Here is a 20,445-nt window from a genome sequence, read left to right on the forward strand (position 1 = left end):
CAATTTTGATACCATGCCTCACTTTGTTCCCTCTGTTTCTTTCTATTTTCAAGGCTTTGTCTAACTCTCTCAATGCTATCTTCTACCAGGCCTGTTTTGTCTGCGTAGAAACTGCATTCTTCTTTGAGTGCTGCGCACAAACCTCCCTTTTGGAGGAACACTAAGTCTAGGCCTCTTCTATTTTGTAACACTACCTCAGAGAGTGAAGCGAGGGACTCCTTAAGATATTTTAGACCTTGCTGTAGCTCTCGGAGGTCATTATCGATGGCTACAGAGAGCTGTAGGTATTGTTGATTGGAGGTGACTAGAGAGGCTGTGCCTGTTCCAGCCCCTGTGGCACCAAGGCCTAGAACAACTGCGAGTGTTATGGCCGTGATGGGTTCTCTCTTTACCCGGGGCATTGTGGTGCCTCGCTCCCAAAACTGAAGTAACTCATTAGCAGGATGTACAGTGAGTCTGGGAAAGAGCATGACTAACACACAATACTCTCTATGCTCAAGAAACGTTGCAGAGACTAGATACGGGGTAAGGCCGGAGGAACAAGCAAAATAAGAGGTGTTAGATGCCTGAATATACCGAAAAGTGGAGTTGACAGTAATTGACTGATTACATATTTTTTCTAAGGGTGCGGGAGGGAGCATTCTTGGGCTAAGAAGGCAAAGACCTAGGCCTGTGACTTGGCTGAGCGTCAAGCCATCATGGGTCTCTAGACCCCATCTGAGTCTGCTGGTGTCATTAGTAAATAATGGCTCACCAAAAGTAGCCACGCCTTCATAGAAGGGAGGCCAGGGGGAGTAGCATACCCAACACTCCTGATATTCTGAATTATTGGCCTCTTGGATGGTCCTGACAGAGGCGTTGACTAAGGAGAGAATTAGTTCTGCCGAGGAAGGGGGCCCCTCGGGCAGGGTAGGTTGGTATAGGGAGGTGCTGAGCAGAGGAGGGGACACAGTTGGGGAGGAGGGTAGGCCCCTGGAAGGACCGTGAGGCCGTGGTGGGTGTAGGTTGTTATTAGGGCCTAATGCGACCGTAGGACCTCTGGGGAGGCTTTTAATTAACTTGATTTTAAATGTGAGACCAATATCTCTCCTAGATATGTAAAGTCTGAGCCCCCATTCAAATCCCCTAGACTGGTCCCAAGAAGCCTTTTTTCCAGCTTCGGTGAATGAAATTAACAGGGGGTTGCACCATTGGTTGCTACACTCTTTCTCAAAGGGGATCGGACCGCTGTTGAGGTGGTATGGGGAAGGGGATTTTCTTTTGACTGTTATATAGTCCCAGGAGGAGGAGGGGCTCCATTAGGTATCGCTCGTAGTCTCACAGCCCCAGGAGGCACAAAAGAAGTCAGGGGCATAGCCACACGCTTCAGCAAGAGAGCGGTCTCGATGAGCCCCAGGGCAAACATATATAGGGGCCATGGTTAGATAGGTTCTTCGAACCCCAGAGCTACAGCCTGGCCGAGAACTGGTGTCTCGTTCTCCCGTGTTAATGGGTTTTACCTGTGGTGCAAAATGTGAGGGCGTGCCCCAATAGTCATGGGCTCCAAGGGCCAACACACATAGGTCGACTTCTAGTGGATCCCATGGTGTAGTGGCAGAGAGGTGCGAGGAGGAATTGGCAATGTCTCCTGCCTCATTAATTATTTGCCATGTATAGTTGTAGACCTGGTGGATGTTGGCTGCGGCAGTGTTCTTGACCGTGGCCAGAACTAGGCACAGGAGGATCAGCGTCTTCTCTCGGGGAGTCATTGTATTTCTGGAAGAGAAAAGAATTAAGAATTCTTCTCAGGGGATTCCCTGGGTGGGTTATATAACTTAATCGTACTCTCTGGTAGCCATCTGGCGTTTCCTGCCTGGGTATCGTAGATGCAGGCATGTCCTTTACCCCATATGAGGACAGAGTCAGGCCCCAGCCATTTGCCTGTAAGCGGCTCCTTCCATAAGGCCTGTGCATAAGTATCAGTGGTGGATGGGTGCCAAAGGCGGTCGGCGGCCGTTTTACCGGCAGTGTCAAAGGTGAGAAAGTTTAAAATGAACAGGGCATGATTAAGCAGGGTTTTGGAATTACCTGTCAAAGGGTACAAAATTCCTCCTCCCGATTGTAGTTTGGAGAGCGTATTTTTTAACGTCTGATGAGCTCTCTCTACAATACCTTGGCCCTGAGGGTTGTAAGGAATGTCTGTAACATGCTTAATGCCTAACTGAGCACAAAAACTTTTGAAATTGGAGCTGACGTATCCCGGGCCATTGTCAGTCTTAATAACTTTAGGCTGAGGGAGGGAGGTGAGACAGGCTATAATATGACTAATAACGTGGCGGGTGGCCTCGCCTGTTTGTAGGGAAGCAAAGATAAATCCACTGCAAGTATCTATAGAGACATGTACATATTTAAGCTTTCCGAAAGAGGGGTAATGAGTGACATCCATCTGCCAGAGATCCCCAGGGATCAGGCCGCGAGGGTTGACTCCTAGGTGTGGCTCAGGGAGAAGGGTAAAACAAGCCCTGCATTGGCGGACGATTTCTCTGGCCTGTTCTCTAGTAATGGAGAATTTAAGCCTGAGGGTATGGGCATTGAGATGGTGTAAATCATGAGCCTGGCGTGCAGCGCAGACAGGATCAACAGTGATATTGTGAACAGCGCCTGCAACGCGAGTCGCCTGATCAACAAGATTATTTCCAGCTACTAGAGGCCCAGGAAGGCCAGTGTGGGCGCGAATATGGCCTATAAAAAAGGGTGCAGAACAGGAGTGAATGAGTCCTTGTAGTTGCTGGAACATTTGAGTGGTATTGTTGGAGGGCCGAATATGCGGCACAGTTTCTAAAGTGGCGACAGCATGAGCAACATAAGAACTATCAGTATACAAGTTAAATGGTGACTGATCTACGTATTTGAAGACTGCGACTAAGGCTGCTAACTCAACGAGTTGAGCAGAGGAGAATCTGGTGGGAAAACTGTGGACCTGGCCATTAATGCTATAGGCCGCGGTGCCTGAGGAGGAGCCGTCGGTAAAGACTAAGACGACTCCTGGAATGGGGGAGACTCTTGTTTTCTTGGGAAATATTACAGGTGTCTGATAGAGGAACTGAATTAATTTATCAGGGGGGTAATGATTATCTAGTTTGCCCTGGAAAGACGTACAGTTAACCGCCCAATCATCATCATTTTGTATTAGCCACCGAATTTGAGAAGCATTGTAAGGGAGTATTATGATATCTGGATCCTTTCCAAAGAGCTTAAGGGAGTTTTCTTGCCCCAATCGAATAATCTTAGCTACTAAGTAAGGGTAGGTGGGAAGGACTTTAGGGGAGGAAGCCGATAGGTGAACCCAAAAAAGAGGCTTGCCCTGCCAAAAGAGTCCTGTGGGCGAAAAGGGGGTGGGGAGGACAATGAAGTACAGGTGGGAATCTGGGGAGAAGTAGCCAATGGCCTGGGCATTTATGGCCCGCTCGACCAAATTAAGCGCTTGCTGCCCTTCTTTAGTTAGGGAGCGGGGAGAGGTTGGGTCAGTATCTCCCTGCAGGATGTCAAATAGGGGTTTTAACTGTCCTGTGGTGAGTTTTAAATATGGGCGAAGCCAATTAATGTCGCCTAGAAGACGCTGAAAATCATTAAGGCATTGAAGAGAGTCTTTCCTGATCTGTACTTTTTGGGAGAGGACCTTATTGGGGAATAATTCAAAACCTAGGAACAGGTGAGGGGGACAGACCTGAATCTTTTCTGGGGACAAGTGGAGGCCTCGAGCTTGTAAGGCTGAGACAACCTGCATAGTAACTTGATGTAGGGTTGCCTCGTCGGCTCCGGCAAAAAGAATGTCATCCATATAATGAATTATATATATTTGAGGATGTTGAATTCTAAAAGAATCAATTGTCTGAGCTACATATTTTTGGCAAAGGGTAGGGCTGTTGGCCATGCCTTGAGGCAATACTCGCCACTGGAAACGTGGGGAGGGTCCTATACAGTTTACTACCGGAAGACTGAAGGTGAAGCGCTTACAGTCATCCGGGTGCAATGGTATGGAGAAAAAGCAGTCTTTCAGGTCAATGACTATCTTATAGTAGCCTCTGGGGATAGCTACGGGCGAAGGCAAACCAGGCTGGAGTGCCCCCATGGGAACCATAGTTTGATTAACAGCCCGCAAGTCTTGTAGCAGCCGCCACTTGCCAGTCCTTTTTTGAATGACAAAAATGGGGGTGTTCCATGGTGAAGTAGAGGGCTCTATGTGTCCGGCAGCTAATTGTTCCTGCACCAACGCTGTAGCTGCGGCTAGCTTGTTAGATGGGAGGGGCCACTGATCGATCCAGACAGGTGAGTCACTTTTCCAAGTGATTTTATCTGCCTGAAGTGCAGGGGGATCAATGGCCCTTACAAAAAATGTTCTTTGAACCCTAGTCCTGATCTGTCTGACTTGGGGGGGGGGTGGTCAGGGGTGCTCTTAGTCCCTGACCCTCCTTGCCTAAGCCCTGTCCTGGGAGGAATCCCTGTTTAAGCATTTGGCTGGCTACAACTTCATTGGGGCTGCACATAATGACATTCATTTGTGCAAGGATATCACGCCCCCATAAGTTAACAGGCAGGTTTGGGACTACAAAGGGTTGGGTGGTGCCTTTGTTTCCCTCAGGGTCTTCCCATGTCAAAATTTTTGAGCTCTGGAGTGTATCTCTAGACTGTCCTATACCTTGTAAGTGCGTAAGGGAGGGCTGCAGTGGCCATGAATCGGGCCAGGCGTCCTGGGCAATAACTGTGGAATCGGCGCCTGAATCAAGAAGGCCTTCAAAAAGTTTACCATCTAACTTTAACCGCAGGGTGGGTCGTTTTTTGGTGATAGCTTGGACCCAATAAAGATCAGAAGAGCCAGGGCAGGAAGCACCTCGGTTAGAGGTGATGGTTGGGAAGGATGTATTAAGGGGCAAGGGCAATGCCTGAGCTAAACGCTGTCCCTTAGAGACACACACAGGGCTGGTGAGCGCACTGGCTAAGATGTTAATCTCCCCGGTAAAGTCACTATCTCCTATGGAAGGGTGGACTATGAGCCCTGCAAGAGTGTAGGAGGCTCGGCCCAGAATAAAAAAGAACATATTAGCCGGTGGGGGTCCAAATGAGCCAGTAGGCAAAATTTGAACACCATCTTCAGGTTTTAATATTGTGTCGGAGGAGGCACACAAGTCCACTCCTGCGCTCCCTGTGGTCGCTCGGAGGAGTCTAGGGGCTGGGGATCCTCTTGTCGGCTGTTCCCCGAGGCCGACTGAAATTGAATAGGACAAGGGGCCCGGGGCTGGCCCCTCAGGCCGTTTCCCGAAAGGGGTGGCAAGGGATTTCCAAGGGCATCAGTCTTAGAACGGCACTCACTAGCCCAATGGTATCCCCTCTTGCAGCGAGGACAGATGGAGGGGGGCCGAGTTGTCCTGCCTGGTGGTCCACTGAGGTTAGGGGCAGCAGAGGAGGTGGCTAAGGGACACTGTCTCACAAAGTGCCCTGGCTGACCGCACTTAAAACAGCCTCTCTGTGCCTCAGTGCCTTGGATGGCGGCCCCAACCGCAAGCTGCACGGCCTGCGACACCTTATGGGCGAAGGGGTCAGCATCATTACACATCCTAATCATGTCATTAAGGTCTTTATTTTTAAGTTTGCCCCTGAGGATGGCCCTGCAAGCGCTGTTAGCATTTTCATAGGCCAATTGTTTAATAAGTTTATTATCACCACCCTCCTGTCCGAGGGTCCTCTCAGCAGATTCTAAAAGCCTACCTACAAATTCACTAAAGCCCTCTTGAGCTCCCTGGGTGATTTTTGTCAGGGGAGTGAGAACAGATCCCGTAGAGGGAAGTGTTCACCAGGCCCCGAAAGCGGCTGCGGCGGTCTGAGACAAAAGCCCAATAGGGAGTCCCCTTTGACGCTGTTCAGTGGCAAACTTCCCTTGTCCGCTAAGTTTTTCAAGGGTCCAAGAGGCAGAATTGGGGTTTTTTAAATTATTAGTAGCCGTAGTTTGACAGCGGTCGAGAAAATCGGCTTTCCACGAGAGGAACTGTCCGCGTGAAAGGACTGCCTGAACCAGCCTGGTCCATTCTCCGGGGAGCAAGTAGCCACCTCCCGAGGCTGCCTCTAGGAGGGAATAGGTAAAGGGTGCATTGGGCCCATACGCCCTAATAGCAGAATTTAATTCTTTTAAAGTCTTAAGTTTTAGTCTGCGGAACTCAGTAGGCTCTGCAGTGGGCCCCGGGACTGCCTCCTCTGGGGGGTCATCACTATCACTTTCCCTTTCTCTCCCTTCCGTAGCCTCATTATCTGAATCTTGGGGTGGGGACTGGCTCGAAGAAGGGGCGGTAAGGTCTCCTCGCCTATTAGACCTGGTAACTACCGGGAATGCTAGGGCTTTATGGGAGGATTTTAAGGATTTTTTATGTAAGGTGACGTGAGACTGGGCGGTCTCATGACGTGGGTGGCTAATGAAAACCGAATCTTTAAGCGTATCTTGGAGGGAGGACAAGTCTTTGGAAAGCTGGGCAAACTCTTTCTGAAGTTGTAAAACATCCTTTAATTGCGTAACCCTTTGACTTAAGTGTTCTTTGGTACGCAAAAGTAAGGGCATTGTAAGGGGAGGCATTAACGAAGGTGCGTAAATCTGGGGCGTGTAAGGAGGAGGCCATTCGCGATTGTGATATTGGGCCGATTCCTCTCTGAGGGTTGCCTCTTCTGCGGGGTCGAGGGACTCTCAGAGGGGTTGTTTTTTGAACACTGGGTAATTAAATGCATGAGGGGCTGTACCCTCGGGTAAGGGAGGATAGAGGGTCTTGGTGTCTGGCCTACTAATCGGGGGCTCCTCTCTAGATGTTTGGAGCTCAACTGAGGGGTCCTGAGGGGGCATATTAATACAAACTGAGGGGCAAGGGGAAGGACATGTTAGTCTCTTGAAATTATTAGGAGAAGCTGACCCTTCGGCCGTCTTTAAAGACGTTCCCGAAGCGGACCGCGACACGGGTCGGAGGCAGAATTCTGCTACTGAGAGCAGCTGCTTTTTATTGGGGTCTGAATCTGCCCCTTCAACAATATCTCTGATTAGTCCCCAGTACGAAAAAACAGATACAGGGACGGCATCTGGGCCCTGATTTAGAAGTAAATCGTTTAAATCTCTACCTACTTTTTGCCATTTGTGTGGGTGAATCTCAGGTCCACCAATAATAAACCAAGGACAAGCACGATCAATGAACACAAAAAACTTTACTAAGTCTTTTTTGTTAAATCTCTACCTACTTTTTGCCATTTGTGTGGGTGAATCTCAGGTCCACCAATAATAAACCAAGGACAAGCATGATCAATGAACACAAAAAACTTTACTAGATCCTTTTTCTTAACTCTATTCCTCTCTCTCTCTGAGTGAGGCCTTAAGATCCTTGATAAAAACGGCCTCTTTAGACTATGAATGGCCCATCTCGATGGGGTGACAATGTAAAAATTTACTCACCAGACCGTTGACTCTGTGAGCGGCAGAACGAGGGTCTCTGTAGGGTTTCCTTCGGCCGAAGAGCACTCCGCGGCGTCACCCGACAAAGGTCCATGCCTTGGGCCCCACGTTGGGCGCACTTGTCCCGACCCGCGGGACCTTCTGTTACTCGCGGGGGCGAGGGGGACCGTGCCTGAAAGAGATGGGCGAGAGAAAGAAACGAGACCAAGCGAATGGTTGTCAAGGTCTACTTTACTTGGATTTTTAGTAGGTTTTATATACAGAAAACAAGGAAGTAGAAACAGAAAAATAGAGTGGGGGGATGATGAGGCTTGGGTGTGGGCTAATTAGCCCCAATCAGCATCTCAATGGCACCGAAAGCTGTTTGTGATGGATCACTCAATCCCAACCTGGCAGGGGGTCGGGAACAATTGCAGGTAGCATGCCCTAGAGCAAGCAGGTCATGGAATGCATTCTTCTCGGAACTATAGCTGGAGGGCTGGGTGCTATTTTCATCTTAGGCTATTTTCCGTGTGTAGGACAAGTCAGGACAAGTCAGGACAAGTCATTAAAATGTGGAGGGTCTTAATCTCCAACATTAGTCCCCTACATAAACTCTGCTTTGCTGGCCTGGACATGGTCTTGTCACACCCTTACCTCCCTCTCCCTATCTCAATAAGAAGCTGAGGTGGCATTCCTAGGGCATTAGTGAGTGTTGTCCTTTGCCAATATCCCCATGGAACATGTCTGGGAAGGCCAAAAGTCCATGAAGGCCAGGCCTGTGCCTGTCTCTGTCACATGCTCACATGCCCACTGCCTCACCTGCACTTCTGTCTGCCTTTTCGGGTACAAGGAGGGGTGCTACTGCAGGGAGGCTACTGAGTGGGTATGTGTTGAGGGGGGATCTGAAGGGACCTCCATGGGCATCAGGTCAGCAGGCTGGAGTGTACAGCATGAAAATGGGGGCCAAATTCAAAGCCATGCTGAGCCCAGCGTGAGGCAGACTTTGCTTTCAGTGTTGCCAGGGGAGCCTGTCCAAGGTGAGGTGACTTCTAAGCCTCTGGAACTCCAGGAATGAGAAGGGAGAGGTTAGGTTTGGAATGGATATTGCACAGTAGCTGAGGCCTCTGAGGAGGCCCCAGGTGGCAATGGCCAACAGTCTAGGATTAAAGCTTGGAGGAATGTCCTGGTTGTGGGTAGAGGGGAAAGAAAGTACAGCCATAGAGGAGAGAGTCAGGAGCAGAAGTCCAGGAGTCTACGGAGAGGTTGGGAACACAGAGGTCTGCATCACTTGCAGGGAGCCTCTTTCTAGGGCTCTCAGTCCAAACACAACAAGCTGTACCCATGGGCTGCAATTTCAGTCCGAGTCCACTACAGCTTCCTCTGCTGCTGCACTGGAACCTGATGCCTAGAGTCTACCAGCACCTCTGCCCAAGGCCTTCCCATGAGCTTGTTCACTTCCTTCAAATCAGGCTGGGGTACCCCAGCCGTGGACCTCTTCTGTGGGCCAGGCCCAGTCCCCTGGAATCTTCCAGTATACCCCTTGTGTTCTGCTCTGCTCCTTCTACAGTAAAGGGATTCTCTTTGTGAAGGAGTACGTCAATGCTATCGAAGTGTCTTCCAGGAAGCCGGCATCTTCATGCTATGGCAGGTAAGAGCGAGTCCCAGACATGTCTGTGTCATGGCCTTCTCTTGCCAGGCCCCGTTTTGCCCTCATCCTGCACCCTTAGTACCTTGTCCAGGGCTTGGCCCAGTGTAGCTTCTGGGGAATTGTTTGTTAAATGGATGACTGATATAATTGCCCTCTGATGTGATTTCTGCATTTTTAGGTGTTACACCTAACTGTGTGCCTTTGAGTTCTTCCTAACAGTTAGCTCATCCTGCACTCCGCTTGCAGTGCCATCCGTTTTGCCTGCCTTTGTTGCTTTCTCTGTGAAATCTTTTTTTTTTTTTTGAGACAGAGTCTCACTCTGTTGCCCAGGCTAGAGTGCCGTGGCTCACAGCCTAGCTCACAGCAACCTCAAACTCCTGGGATCAAGCAATCCTGCTGCCTCAGCCTCCCGAGTAGCAGGGACTACAGGCATGTGCCACCATGCCTGGCTAATGTTTTCTATATATATTAGTTGGCCAATTAATTTCTTTCTATTTATAGTAGAGACGGGGTCTCACTCTTGCTCAGGCTGGTTTCTAACTCCTGACCTCGAGCAATCTGCCCGCCTTGGCCTCCCAGAGTGCTAGGATTACAAGCGTGAGCCACTGCGCCCAGCCTCTTTGTGAAATCCTGAGGGCATCTCCCTTTACAGAGCTGGCAGGGCCTTTAGGGACCCTCTAGTTGATTCCATCTCATTTCAGATCACAGGGCTCTTCTCTTGAGCCCCCATGCTCTTTCTGTCATGCCAGGCTGCCTCATCTGAACACACACGTGACTGTAGTTCCTGATATATGCATGCCTTTTCACTGACCATCTCTTCCCCTGGTTGCTTTCTAATGCCATATGGAAGGATACCTCTGTGTCACTCCAGTGCGCTCCTACCCTCCAGATGGGGTCCCTCGGGAAATTTTTATGACACATCAGGCCACTGTTAGGATGAGGATTTTAGTAACATACAGGAGTGTCCCAGGCTTAGTTCAGGTTTAGGCCTTTGGGGCTTCTGGACCAGCTTTCACTGGTGCTGTGCAGTGATGAGCATGGACGAAGGGGTCACATTCCAGCCTCAGTTGAGCCTCTGCTGTTTGGGTCTTTTGAGGTAATATGTTCAACCTCTGTGAGCCTCAGTTTCTTCATCTGTAACCCCTTGGGGGGTTTTGTCAGCAGCTTTATTGAGTTATAATTCACCCTTTAATGTGTGTAATACAGTGGGTTTTGGTATATTCACAGAGTTGTGCAACCATCACCACTGTCCAATTTCAGAACATATTCATCACCCCAAAAAGAAACCCCAGCCCTATTAGCAGCCCCCACATCACCACCCTAAGCCCCTGGCAACCACTCATCTATTTTCTGTCTCGATAGCTTCGTTCAGGGAGATTTGGAGATTAGAAATATGTGAAACCTTTGGCAAACTGTGGGAGCTGTCATTGCCATCTAGTATTTGCCTCTATGAGAGCCACTTGGCAAAACTGTGTCTATCTCCTGGTCTCCTCCCAGTCTCACCACCCTGTTAAATTTAATTCTTAGACTCTGACAATTAAATTTATTTTAAAATTGAATTTAATCTTTTGTCAAAATGTTGTCTTATGAAAAAACAGTAGCCTTTCTTTATTGGGCAGTGAGAATTGCATGGTCCAGTGTGTTGCTCAGAAGAAATTAGGACCTTAGCTCATGCCTTACCCCAAGCATGACCTTGGGCAGGTCACTTACCCTCTGAGCAGTTTTCCTGACAATCTTATGGGGCCACCACACAGCTCCTGGGAGGATGGCAGCTTCACTAACGGGTATTCCAGGGCTCATAGCAAGTTACTCACCCTTCCCTGCCAATATTTTTGTTTAATTGCCAGTTTTCGTTATAAAAAGTGAAGATACAAAAAGGAAAAAGAAACCAGAAACCACACCTCTCTCCTAATCCCACTCTGAAACCCAAGCACAGGTATTATGTCAGCATGTTCCCTTCTTTCTTCCCATTCCCAGTGTCTGATTTCTGCTATGAGTGGGCTCCTGGTGACTGTCACATTGTAATATAGGTAGGGAGAAGAGCTCTGCTCTTTTCCCATTGATCGGTAGAACTGAGGGTCCTCCTGGCCACCTCACCCTCATAATCTTCCTCATTGTGATGGGTCTTCTTTACCCCTGTGGAAGGGCTCTTCTCCAAGAGAATCACACCTTCTTGGCATCAGCCCTTATGGCACCAGGTGCCATTTAGGATGATGGATGGCAGCCTGCAGTGTAGAGTCATGTCTCAGCTATGGCCCCAGGGTTAATTAGGAAAGTGTTCTCTGAACACGACTGTGACAGTGATCTGCTCCCATCTTCTGCCCTCTTCTTCCCCACACACTACCTGCAGTGTCAGCAGCATTGAGGGCTCATTTGACATGGAGAAGAAACCACCATATGACAGCACCCCATACTCTGAGAGATATGTCTGCTTTTTTTTTTTTTAACCAGGGAGCTTGTAGTTCTTCAGAGGAGAAACAGCTCAGGAAAATGTCCACACTAAGTCTGTCTGCTGCTTTGCAGCTTCCAGCCTGTTTGCAGATCTGTCACACAATGCAGGACAATGCCAGAGGGTGGTGCTTCCCTCATGGGAATGTCACACTTGTGGCAATTAGCTTTGAACCCAGTTAAGGCCAGACGGTGGACACAAAAGACTACTTAGAAGGGAAGTGGTGGTGTCTGAAAGCCCAGGGAGCTCATGTCTGCAGAGAGGCCCTTTGGATTAGTACCTAACTGATTACTTAACTTGCAAATCTGACCAGAAGTAAAAACTGAAAAGAAAAAAATAACTTCAAAAGATTGGTGGGTGGAAAATGAAGAAAAATACTATTACCAGGAAGCCAGAAAAGACACAGAGCTAAGAATGCACAGTGGTATGGGGACATTAAATTGAATGAAGGGGCAAGAGAGCACCTCATTCAGTTTTGAAAGCTATCACTAGATGATGTCACTGTCAGGATTTTAATGACAAAGAAGTCCTATTTTAAAATATTGGAATGGGGAGAAAAGAGTCTTAGAGATTTAATTCACTCAGGTTGCTGTGAAGGAAACAGGTCTGGACAGAATAGGCAACATGCCTTACGTCACACAGTCAGTGGCAGAGCCAGGACTAAACCCCAGGGCCCTGACTGATTCCAGGTAGGGATGTTTCTACTCTGCCATCTGGATTCTCATTGGTCAAGACATCTAAATTCCTGTGGATGACATTGAGAGGCCAAAGCTAGATCGGGGGAAAAAAAGAAGGAAGTGCGAGGGTTAAGATGAAGGAAATCCCACCTAGCCCCAAGGGTGAACAGGTAGAGGGGTAGATAAGCAGAGGGGGGCAGGGAAGTCCCCTCCATTATGGCTGAAGAAACAGCCAGGTACCTGGATCCTGGGCAACCACAGATCACTTGGTGAGTCACATCACCAGATGATGTCTTAGCAGAGAAGGGCATGTTGGTCAGAAACCTGAGAGCTAACCAGTTATATAGGAGCAGAATGAAATGAGGCATCCACTTCCGGATACCCTGGGGATCCCTTCCACATTGCACAACTACTGAATCCAGACTCACACCTTCTTGATCATTGCTGGGCTTAGAGGAAGGAGATGGACAACACCAGTCACTTGGACATACACATGCACAGGCACAGAGAACAACTGTGGGCTGGAATTGGGGGTGGTAGAGAAGCAGGAGGGGTAGGACTGTGCCGAGGGCAGGAGTCTAGCAGTTCTGCCATCAGAGTGAGCTCTGGGCCAGCAGCAGGATGGCAGCCGAGCCCCAGCTGTCTGTGGCAATTTTGGGCCCTCCTAGGGAGCTAATGTGGATCTAGGTTGGTAGCACCACCCTTGGCTCCCATGAGAAGCAGACCCAAATCTCTGGAAGAAAGCACCTGGTTTAGAAGCCTGTAGGATCAAGGCAGGCTGGCACTTTCAGCAAGTCCTGTCTGAGGAGGAAAAGCAGAGATGACTCTCAGGAACAAAACCAAGGACTCTGGAACTGGGGAGCTACTCAACCCAGAAGTCAGTATCTGGAACTTCAGCATGAGATCCGAGTAGGCTCCATAGCCAGGCTCATGGCAGGGTGGGCTCAAGAGTGTATGGGCTGGGAGCAGGGCTCAGTGGTCCCAGGCATGAGTAGAAGGGCCATAAGGACAGGGCCAAGTAGGACATAACCATGACATGTCTCCTGTAGGAGAAGGCACTGGTCTTCTTGCTCTACAAGGGAACAGGCCTCAGCAGATATGCTTGGTACAGGGACAGGGAGAGGCAAGCTGCCTAGAACAGGTATCACATCAGGCTGTGCACACATACTACAGGGCGAAAGATACTTGACTGGTTTTGGGGACAATGCAAAGGTCTATGGAGGCTGAGAACTCGGCCAAGTGGCCCAGAGCTGTGCTGCCACTTGCACACCACAGAAAAAGATGGCAGGCTGGGGGTGAAGTCTGTGTGCCAGCCCGACCACCAGGCTCTTGTTTTTTCACCTCACAGAACAACCGGAGGGAACTGTACTTACTGCAACCATGAGATCCGAGACTGTCCAAAGATTACACTAGAACATCTTGGCATCTGCTGCCATGAATATTGCTTTAAGGTAAGAAAGAGGGTGCTGCTAAGAACATCCTGTAGAGTGCAGGAGGCTTAACAGGCTCAAGAGAGTGTGGAGAAGGCTTGATCTCTGTATACAATTGCACACAATCTTGGAGGCTTTGCAGAACTGGGAGATGAATGAGCTCCCAAGTCCAAGGGTGTGAATGAGCTTGGCGATTCGATGTGCTTAGTACTGTAGGGAGACAAAAGCAGTCTTCTAGGGAAAGATTGTTCCCATTAAAGGGCCAACAAATGCATAGGCCTATGGGGCAGGAGCACCAGAGTGTTCTAGCCTGTGTGACTGGAATGGCATGAGGCTAGGGGGATGGGTTAGATCATGTAGGCCTTGGAGGACACAGACTTTAAACTTTATTCTAAATGAAATTGGAACCTACTAGAGAGTTTGGCTGGGGGAGCGACAAGTCTGATTCATGCTTTTTAAAGGATCCTTCTGGCTCTGAGGTGAAAGAGGCTCTGTGGAGGGCAAGAATGGAAAAAGGGAGGCCAGTTAGGAGGCTATTGCAGTAGGTCAAGCTAGAGAGAATGGTCACTTGATTAGGGAGTAAGCAGTGGTGATGGTGAGATGGTGGCTGGATTGGGGGTATTGATTGAAAATAGAGCTGACAGAATGTGAGATATGAGAGAACAAGAGCAGTGAAAGGAGATCCCAAGGTTTGGGGCCTAAGCCACTAGGTGAGAGGATGATGGTGCTGTTTGCTGTGATAGGAAGGCCTGAAGGGGAGCAGGTTTCGGCACATAGTCAAAAGTGGAGGTAGAGGCAGGTGACATTCAATATGCCTTGAGGAGAGCCCAGGGGGAGGGTGCATAGGCAGTTGGATGTGTAAGTTTGTGTTCTGGGGAAAGACTAGGGGTGAAGGTCCTCTGAGTATATATTTTATGGAAGCCTTGGGATTAGATGAACTCACTAGGGTGTGCATAGGTGGAAAGGAAGGCACAGGCTGAGCCCTGTGGCTTTCTAGCATGTAGAGGTTGGGAAAGAGACGCAGATCAAAAAGGAAGCTGAGAAGTAATGGCCCCAGGACCCAAGTGACTTAGTTTCTCAAGAAGGCTGCAGTAGCACCCTGTCAGTGATTGCTGAGAGATCAAGTAGGATAAAGACTGAGAATTGCCCACTGTAATTTGCAACATGGTGGTCATCAATGACCTCAGTCAGAGCAATTTTGGTGGAATGATGGGAACCAGACCCTGACCAGAGTGGGCTCAAGAGACAATGAGACATTTAGAAGTGAAGAGAGTGAGTCTAGCTGACTTGCCCGAGGGCTAGGCTCTGTAGGGAGCAGAGCAGTCAAGCAGTGGGGAGGAAATAATGGCATGTGCTTATGTTCACAAGATGAGTCAGTGAAGAGCAAACACTGATGCTGCAGGAGAGAGAGGTTAATGTGGGGTTTAATGTCCATGTTTAAGAGGGAGAGGCGGGTACCCGTCCACACGTGGCAAGGCTGAGTATGCGGCTCACATATGGCTGGCTCCCAGGTTGGGTGGTAGAACAATGAGGAATTTCTTTAGCAGTTGCTTCTATTTTCTCTGTCAATGCAAAGTGTGGTCATCTACTGCAAGTGAGAAGTGGAGGGGTGAGTGTTGGTCATTTAAGGAGAGAGGGGAGGTATTGCCTCCATGAATGGGATGGTGGATGGACCAGAGGGAAATGGAGGCTGTGCAGTGTCCACTTGAGGCGAGTGCCCCTGAATTTCTACCAGGATGAGTCAACATAGTCATGTGGTGTCCCCAGCCGTGCTCAGGGGCAGGAGTGAAGCAGGGGACTTGCATTTACCAGGGTGATTTTGCCAGATGAATTGGATAAAGTGAGGGTGAGGTGTGTACGTGGAAGGGGTGAGGTGAGTGAGCTGCAGATAGAGGCTTTGGGAGTCAAGCAGTGGGCCATCTTATATGGAGAGTTGGGAAGCAATGCACTTATTGGTAGTGACAAGGTCTGGAGCTGCAGCTCTCAGGCATAAGTGCGCATCAGCATCCCCTGGAGGGCTTGTGAAGACAGAGTGCTGGGCCCCAGCCAAGACTGCTGACTCTGTAGGTCTGGGTAGGGCCTGAGAAGTGGCATCTCTTATAAGTTTCCAGGGCAGGCTGAGGCTGCTAGCCTGGGGATCCCACTTAGACTCTGGCTGAAGTGGAGAGGGTACCCAGAGTGTTGGAGGAAAGGAACTACAGCCTGGGAATGGGGAATCCCCCATCTGCGTGGATCTGGAATTTACTCAGGACAAGACAGGAGCAGTGGTGGAGGGACAAGAGTAATCCAGATGCTAAAATCAGTGATGGTGGGGTGGGAGGGGCCTGGAGAGCAGCAGATCTTTGTCATAAGAAGGGAGTAGAGGGGCTAATTTGAGGGCCAGTTGTGTTCTGTGGACTCCAAGTAGTATTATATTTTTCAATGTAAAGATCATGACATGTGGTGAGATAAACATTTTTTTCTCCTGATTCACGGACTTACATGAAAAGTCCTAGAAGATTTTGTAGACTTTTTGTTATATACTTAATTACTGAGCACTCCTATGAAACACAGAGCAAAATTACAGGAGCCCGACACGTAAGATACTCTCGGACGCACTTGGTGACACCAGTGCTAAGCGTTCACAGAGGGTGAGTCAGGGTGGGCAGGAGTCCCTGGGAAGTCTTGGTGAGGGACATGGGTCCAGAGTCAGAAGAGAAGGGGTGCACAGGGACATTTTCATGGTGCTAAACATGAGCAAAAGTGGCTGCCACATGGCCTGTGCATGCAGAAAGCAGGAGGTCAATGGGTGCAGGGGGAGGAGCCATGGAGGGGCAGCAATGTTCAGCTTGCCTGAATGGGGTTCACATAGGGTGTAGGGAAGTTGGAAAAGTGGGGACTGATATTCTTGGGAGATTTTTGGAAAATGGCTTCAGTGGCTGGGAGTTACCCCCATGGGCAATGATCACAGAATTGGACAGGGTATTAATTTTGTTAGGTCACAGAGCTGCTCAGAACTGAGGTAGTGACATCAGAGCCAGTGTTATTGCAGCTGCAGTCTACTGCCTCCCAGGAAAGGCTACCACATTGCTCAAGTTCATTTGTATAACTTATTTCATCATTCACTTTAATTATAGATTTTTGTTACCCTTATTAGGTAAGAAAAGGCTTGTTAGACGGACATAATACTTTAAAATATTAGTTTGTTTTCTTATAGTTAGGAAAAAAGGGGCACCCATGGCCACAGCATCATGGCAACCCTTCAAGGTCCTAATTCTCCATGGTGTAAAACACTTGCCAGCCCACATTGGCTTTTTTTATTTTTTCTGTGCAACCAGAGGTGACCTCCTAAATGGATCAGCAACATCAGTTGGCCAAGTGGAGGTTCAAATCCTGTTTCACAATAACTAAAATGACAGAAACATACTGCATGAGCCAGAGGGTTGATTAATTTACAGTGAGAAGTAAAATTGCCAGGGGAAAGGAACTGAAAAGTAAAAATAGCAGCCAGGTTGCCATTGGCAAGGTGCTAAGTAAGAATGAGCACAGGGACTCGGAGGATCCTAGCAGCCTTCTTTGCCCTTCTCAGCACCCTTTGAGAGCCTGAAGCCAGAGCCTGGAGAGTGTTTGAGATCTAGACACATAGGGACTCTTGGACTCCTGTTATTCGAGACTGCAGGCCATGCCACCCCGACACCCAGTACCAGGAGGGCCCACCACTGCACGAGGCTGGCTGTTCTCCTTCAATAGGCATTCCTGGGGTGGCAGGTTTGAGAGCCTTGAGTCTGGAGGGGCTCGGCTACTGAAATAGCCTGCCCTTTCATGGGACTGTCATATCATCTTCCTTTGGACCTTAAATGTCATCATTAATGTCCCCCAGCCCCTCCTACTACAGCAATGATCACTGGCATTTACTGAGCACTTACTTTATGCTTGGCCCCAGGCTGAATGCTCTACTTGGGGTAAATCACTGAGTACTCCTAATAGAAGTATGTCTTGCCAGTAGGCCCATTTTACAGATGTGGAAACAGAGGCTGGGAGAGTTTTGGTGATTTGCCCAGGCTCATGCAGCTAATGAGTAATGGAGTCAGGGCTCAAACCCAGGCTGAATTCTGAAACTACATGATCATCCTGCCAGCTAGTTTTTGTGGGGTTTTTGAGTTTGGGTTTTGCTTCTGGTTTTTGCCATTTTTTATTGCCCACTTGGACATGTAGGATGTGCCATGGGCTCACAGCACCTGCCTGCCCACCTTGCTCAGGTGCCCCCTCCCTACCCTGTGACCAAAAGCTCAGCATTTGTCCTTGAGGGTGCATGAGAAGATAGAGAACACAAGGTTTGAGGAGAAGGAAAGGGAAGGTTATTGCTTTGCTGTCAAAGGAGGAAAATGGCAGTCTCATCTTAAAATCCAAATTCCCATACATAAGCAGAAATATGGAGCTTTTAAAGGGAGGCCATTCAGCTTCAGGCAATTGCTTTTTAACTACAGTGGATGATTCTGATTAGTCCCATCTCTGGGAAAGACAATCTCTTGACCTCCATCCAGACCTCTACCTGGAGAGTTCCAATTCAGCCATCTCCTGTGGCACAAAGAACAAAGGACATTCCTCTGCTCCTCCCAACCAGTGGCCTGAGGCAGGGATGCAGGTTTTAGTTCTCAAAAAGAAGTGAGGGATGTTTTAAAGAGGCAGAAAATACTTTTGCTGTCTGTTTTTTTTTTTTTTTCCAGGCCATTCCCTGTGTTATATTCCCCACTGTCAATATTCCCTTTCCATATCTATGGGAGGAGGGGTGACGACTCTGTTACAACTCCACTCATTCCCATTGCTTTGCTTTGTGTGTTGACCTTCAGCTTGCCTTCTCTTCCAGTGTGGGATTTGCAGTAAACCGATGGGAGATCTCCTGGACCAGATCTTCATTCACCGTGATACCATCCACTGTGGGAAGTGCTATGAGAAGCTTTTCTAGGTGGGTGCTGGCACCACAAGGGACAAGCAGCCAAGAGACTTGTTAGGGGGAAGAAATGTGCCTTGGTCTTTCCCTGAGTCTTAACCCAGACATTGTGCTTTCTCTCAGCCTTTATGTTCAGGGGGCCTCAAGTCCTCATATTCCTATGCCCTATGATAGTTTGAGATCTTAGGTGACATGGACAAAGTCCCTCCCTGGGGACACTTCCAAGTTACACCTTTCATCCAGCACCTCATCTGAGCCCTCTAGCTACCCTAGGATGCTGGCTGGGGCTCTGTTGTTAGCCCTGTTTGCAACAAGGAAATACAGACTTAGAAAGGGAAGGGGCCTAGGGAAACACCTACTTGGTTTATGGTAGAATCAAGACCTCACCCCAGGTCTTCGTATCTCCATCCAGGGCTCTCTGCTGCAGTCCCCTGAGCCACCTCCATCAGTGCTTGTATAGCTTCAGATCAGGACTTGATAGCCAAGGTATTCAGTAAAACAAGCCTCTGGGCCATATGGTCAGCGCTGCCTGAAGACTTGTGTGCTAATAGCCAGTGAAGTTGGCCACCATGTCTGAGCACAGAGCAGAATATATCCTTTGAAGGCAATCAGAATGAATAGCAACCAGGTTCTCCACCAGCTACATGCTGGTGACCTTCTCTCCAGAAGACACATTCAGTTGGAACCGTGACTCCTGATCACTGGAGCAGTCACCCATGCTGAGGGGCTGTGGCTGATTGTTGGGTTGGATGTGCATTTCCAGTCTCATGACTACTTCTGTTTTCTTTTAGCTCCCTTAGGCTGGTCAGAGGCTGAAGACTCCCGGATAAGTTTGGCTATCTCCAGTTGCCGCAAGTTGCTTGCTCCTCTTTCCTCACTTCCTCCCTCCCTGTTTGATTTCTTCATGCTTTTGCCCTTCTCAAGTTGAACTTGCTTATATCCAACATCATGTCTTCATGATGCTATGCTAATTGCTTGTGAGTTTAGCTTCCTATAGCTTAGAAAGCACTTTACATCCGTGATCTCAATTCAGGCTCAATCAAAGAAGATTGAACAAGAATTCTGTTTTGACTTCACCAAGACAGATTGACTTTCTAATGAGTTTAGGTGGGCAGAAGTGTGGGGGTCAGTGTATACTGACTTCCTTGATGCTTCTGAGGGCCCAAGTGGAAGACTATTGATGATCCCTGGTGGGTAAATTGCAGGCATTGAGTGCTTGAGATGGCATAGGCTGATGTTAGCTTGTGTATTTGCCATATATATATTTTTAACTTCTATAAAATTTTTTTAAGTAGTTAGTTGCTTTTGATTGAGTTATATGGCAATTTTGAATTACTTCCTCCCACCCATCTTTCACTATATTTGAGTTTTTCCCTGCAGGTATGTGGGCATGTATTGGAAGGTTTACACAATGAGGGTTTTTTTTTGTTTTTTTTGTTTTTTTTTTGAGACGGAGTCTCGCTTTGTTGCCCAGGCTAGAGTGAGTGCCGTGGCGTCAGCATAGCTCACAGCAACCTCAAACTCTTGGGCGTAAGCAATCCTTCTGCCTCAGCCTCCCGAGTAGCTGGGACTACAGGCATGCGCCAACCATGCCCAGCTTATTTTTTTTTCTATATATATTAGTTGGCCAATTAATTTCTTTCTATTTATAGTAGAGACGGGGTCTCGCTCTTGCTCAGGCTGGTTTCGAACTCCTGAACTCAAGCAATCTGCCCACCTCGGCCTCCCAAGTGCTAGGATTATAGGCGTGAGCCACCGCGCCCAGCCCACAATGAGATTTGAATTCAATAGCATGTGATTTTAGGAGGCTACTGACCAAAGGGATACCTGTGTCTGTTGGAATCTTGATAGCTGATTAACACTTTTGCCC

General features: G+C 48.6%; 1 protein-coding gene across 8 annotated transcripts in view; it reads left to right on the plus strand.

The window, feature by feature from the left end:
• ZNF185 (zinc finger protein 185 with LIM domain) overlaps positions 1-18,590 on the plus strand; it is a 77,519-nt gene extending 58,929 nt beyond the window's left edge. For all 8 annotated transcript variants that reach the window (XM_075999587.1, XM_075999589.1, XM_012788848.2 and 5 more), the window contains 4 exons: positions 9,009-9,089; positions 11,440-11,515; positions 13,541-13,666; positions 18,492-18,590. In XM_075999587.1, coding sequence (XP_075855702.1) covers positions 9,009-9,089; positions 11,440-11,515; positions 13,541-13,666; positions 18,492-18,590 — 382 coding nt within the window. The remainder of the gene's footprint in view (positions 1-9,008; positions 9,090-11,439; positions 11,516-13,540; positions 13,667-18,491) is intronic.
• The last annotated feature ends 1,855 nt before the right edge of the window (positions 18,591-20,445 follow it).

The sequence above is a fragment of the Microcebus murinus genome, chromosome X, assembly GCF_040939455.1.
Source record: "Microcebus murinus isolate Inina chromosome X, M.murinus_Inina_mat1.0, whole genome shotgun sequence".
Taxonomy (NCBI): domain Eukaryota; kingdom Metazoa; phylum Chordata; class Mammalia; order Primates; family Cheirogaleidae; genus Microcebus; species Microcebus murinus.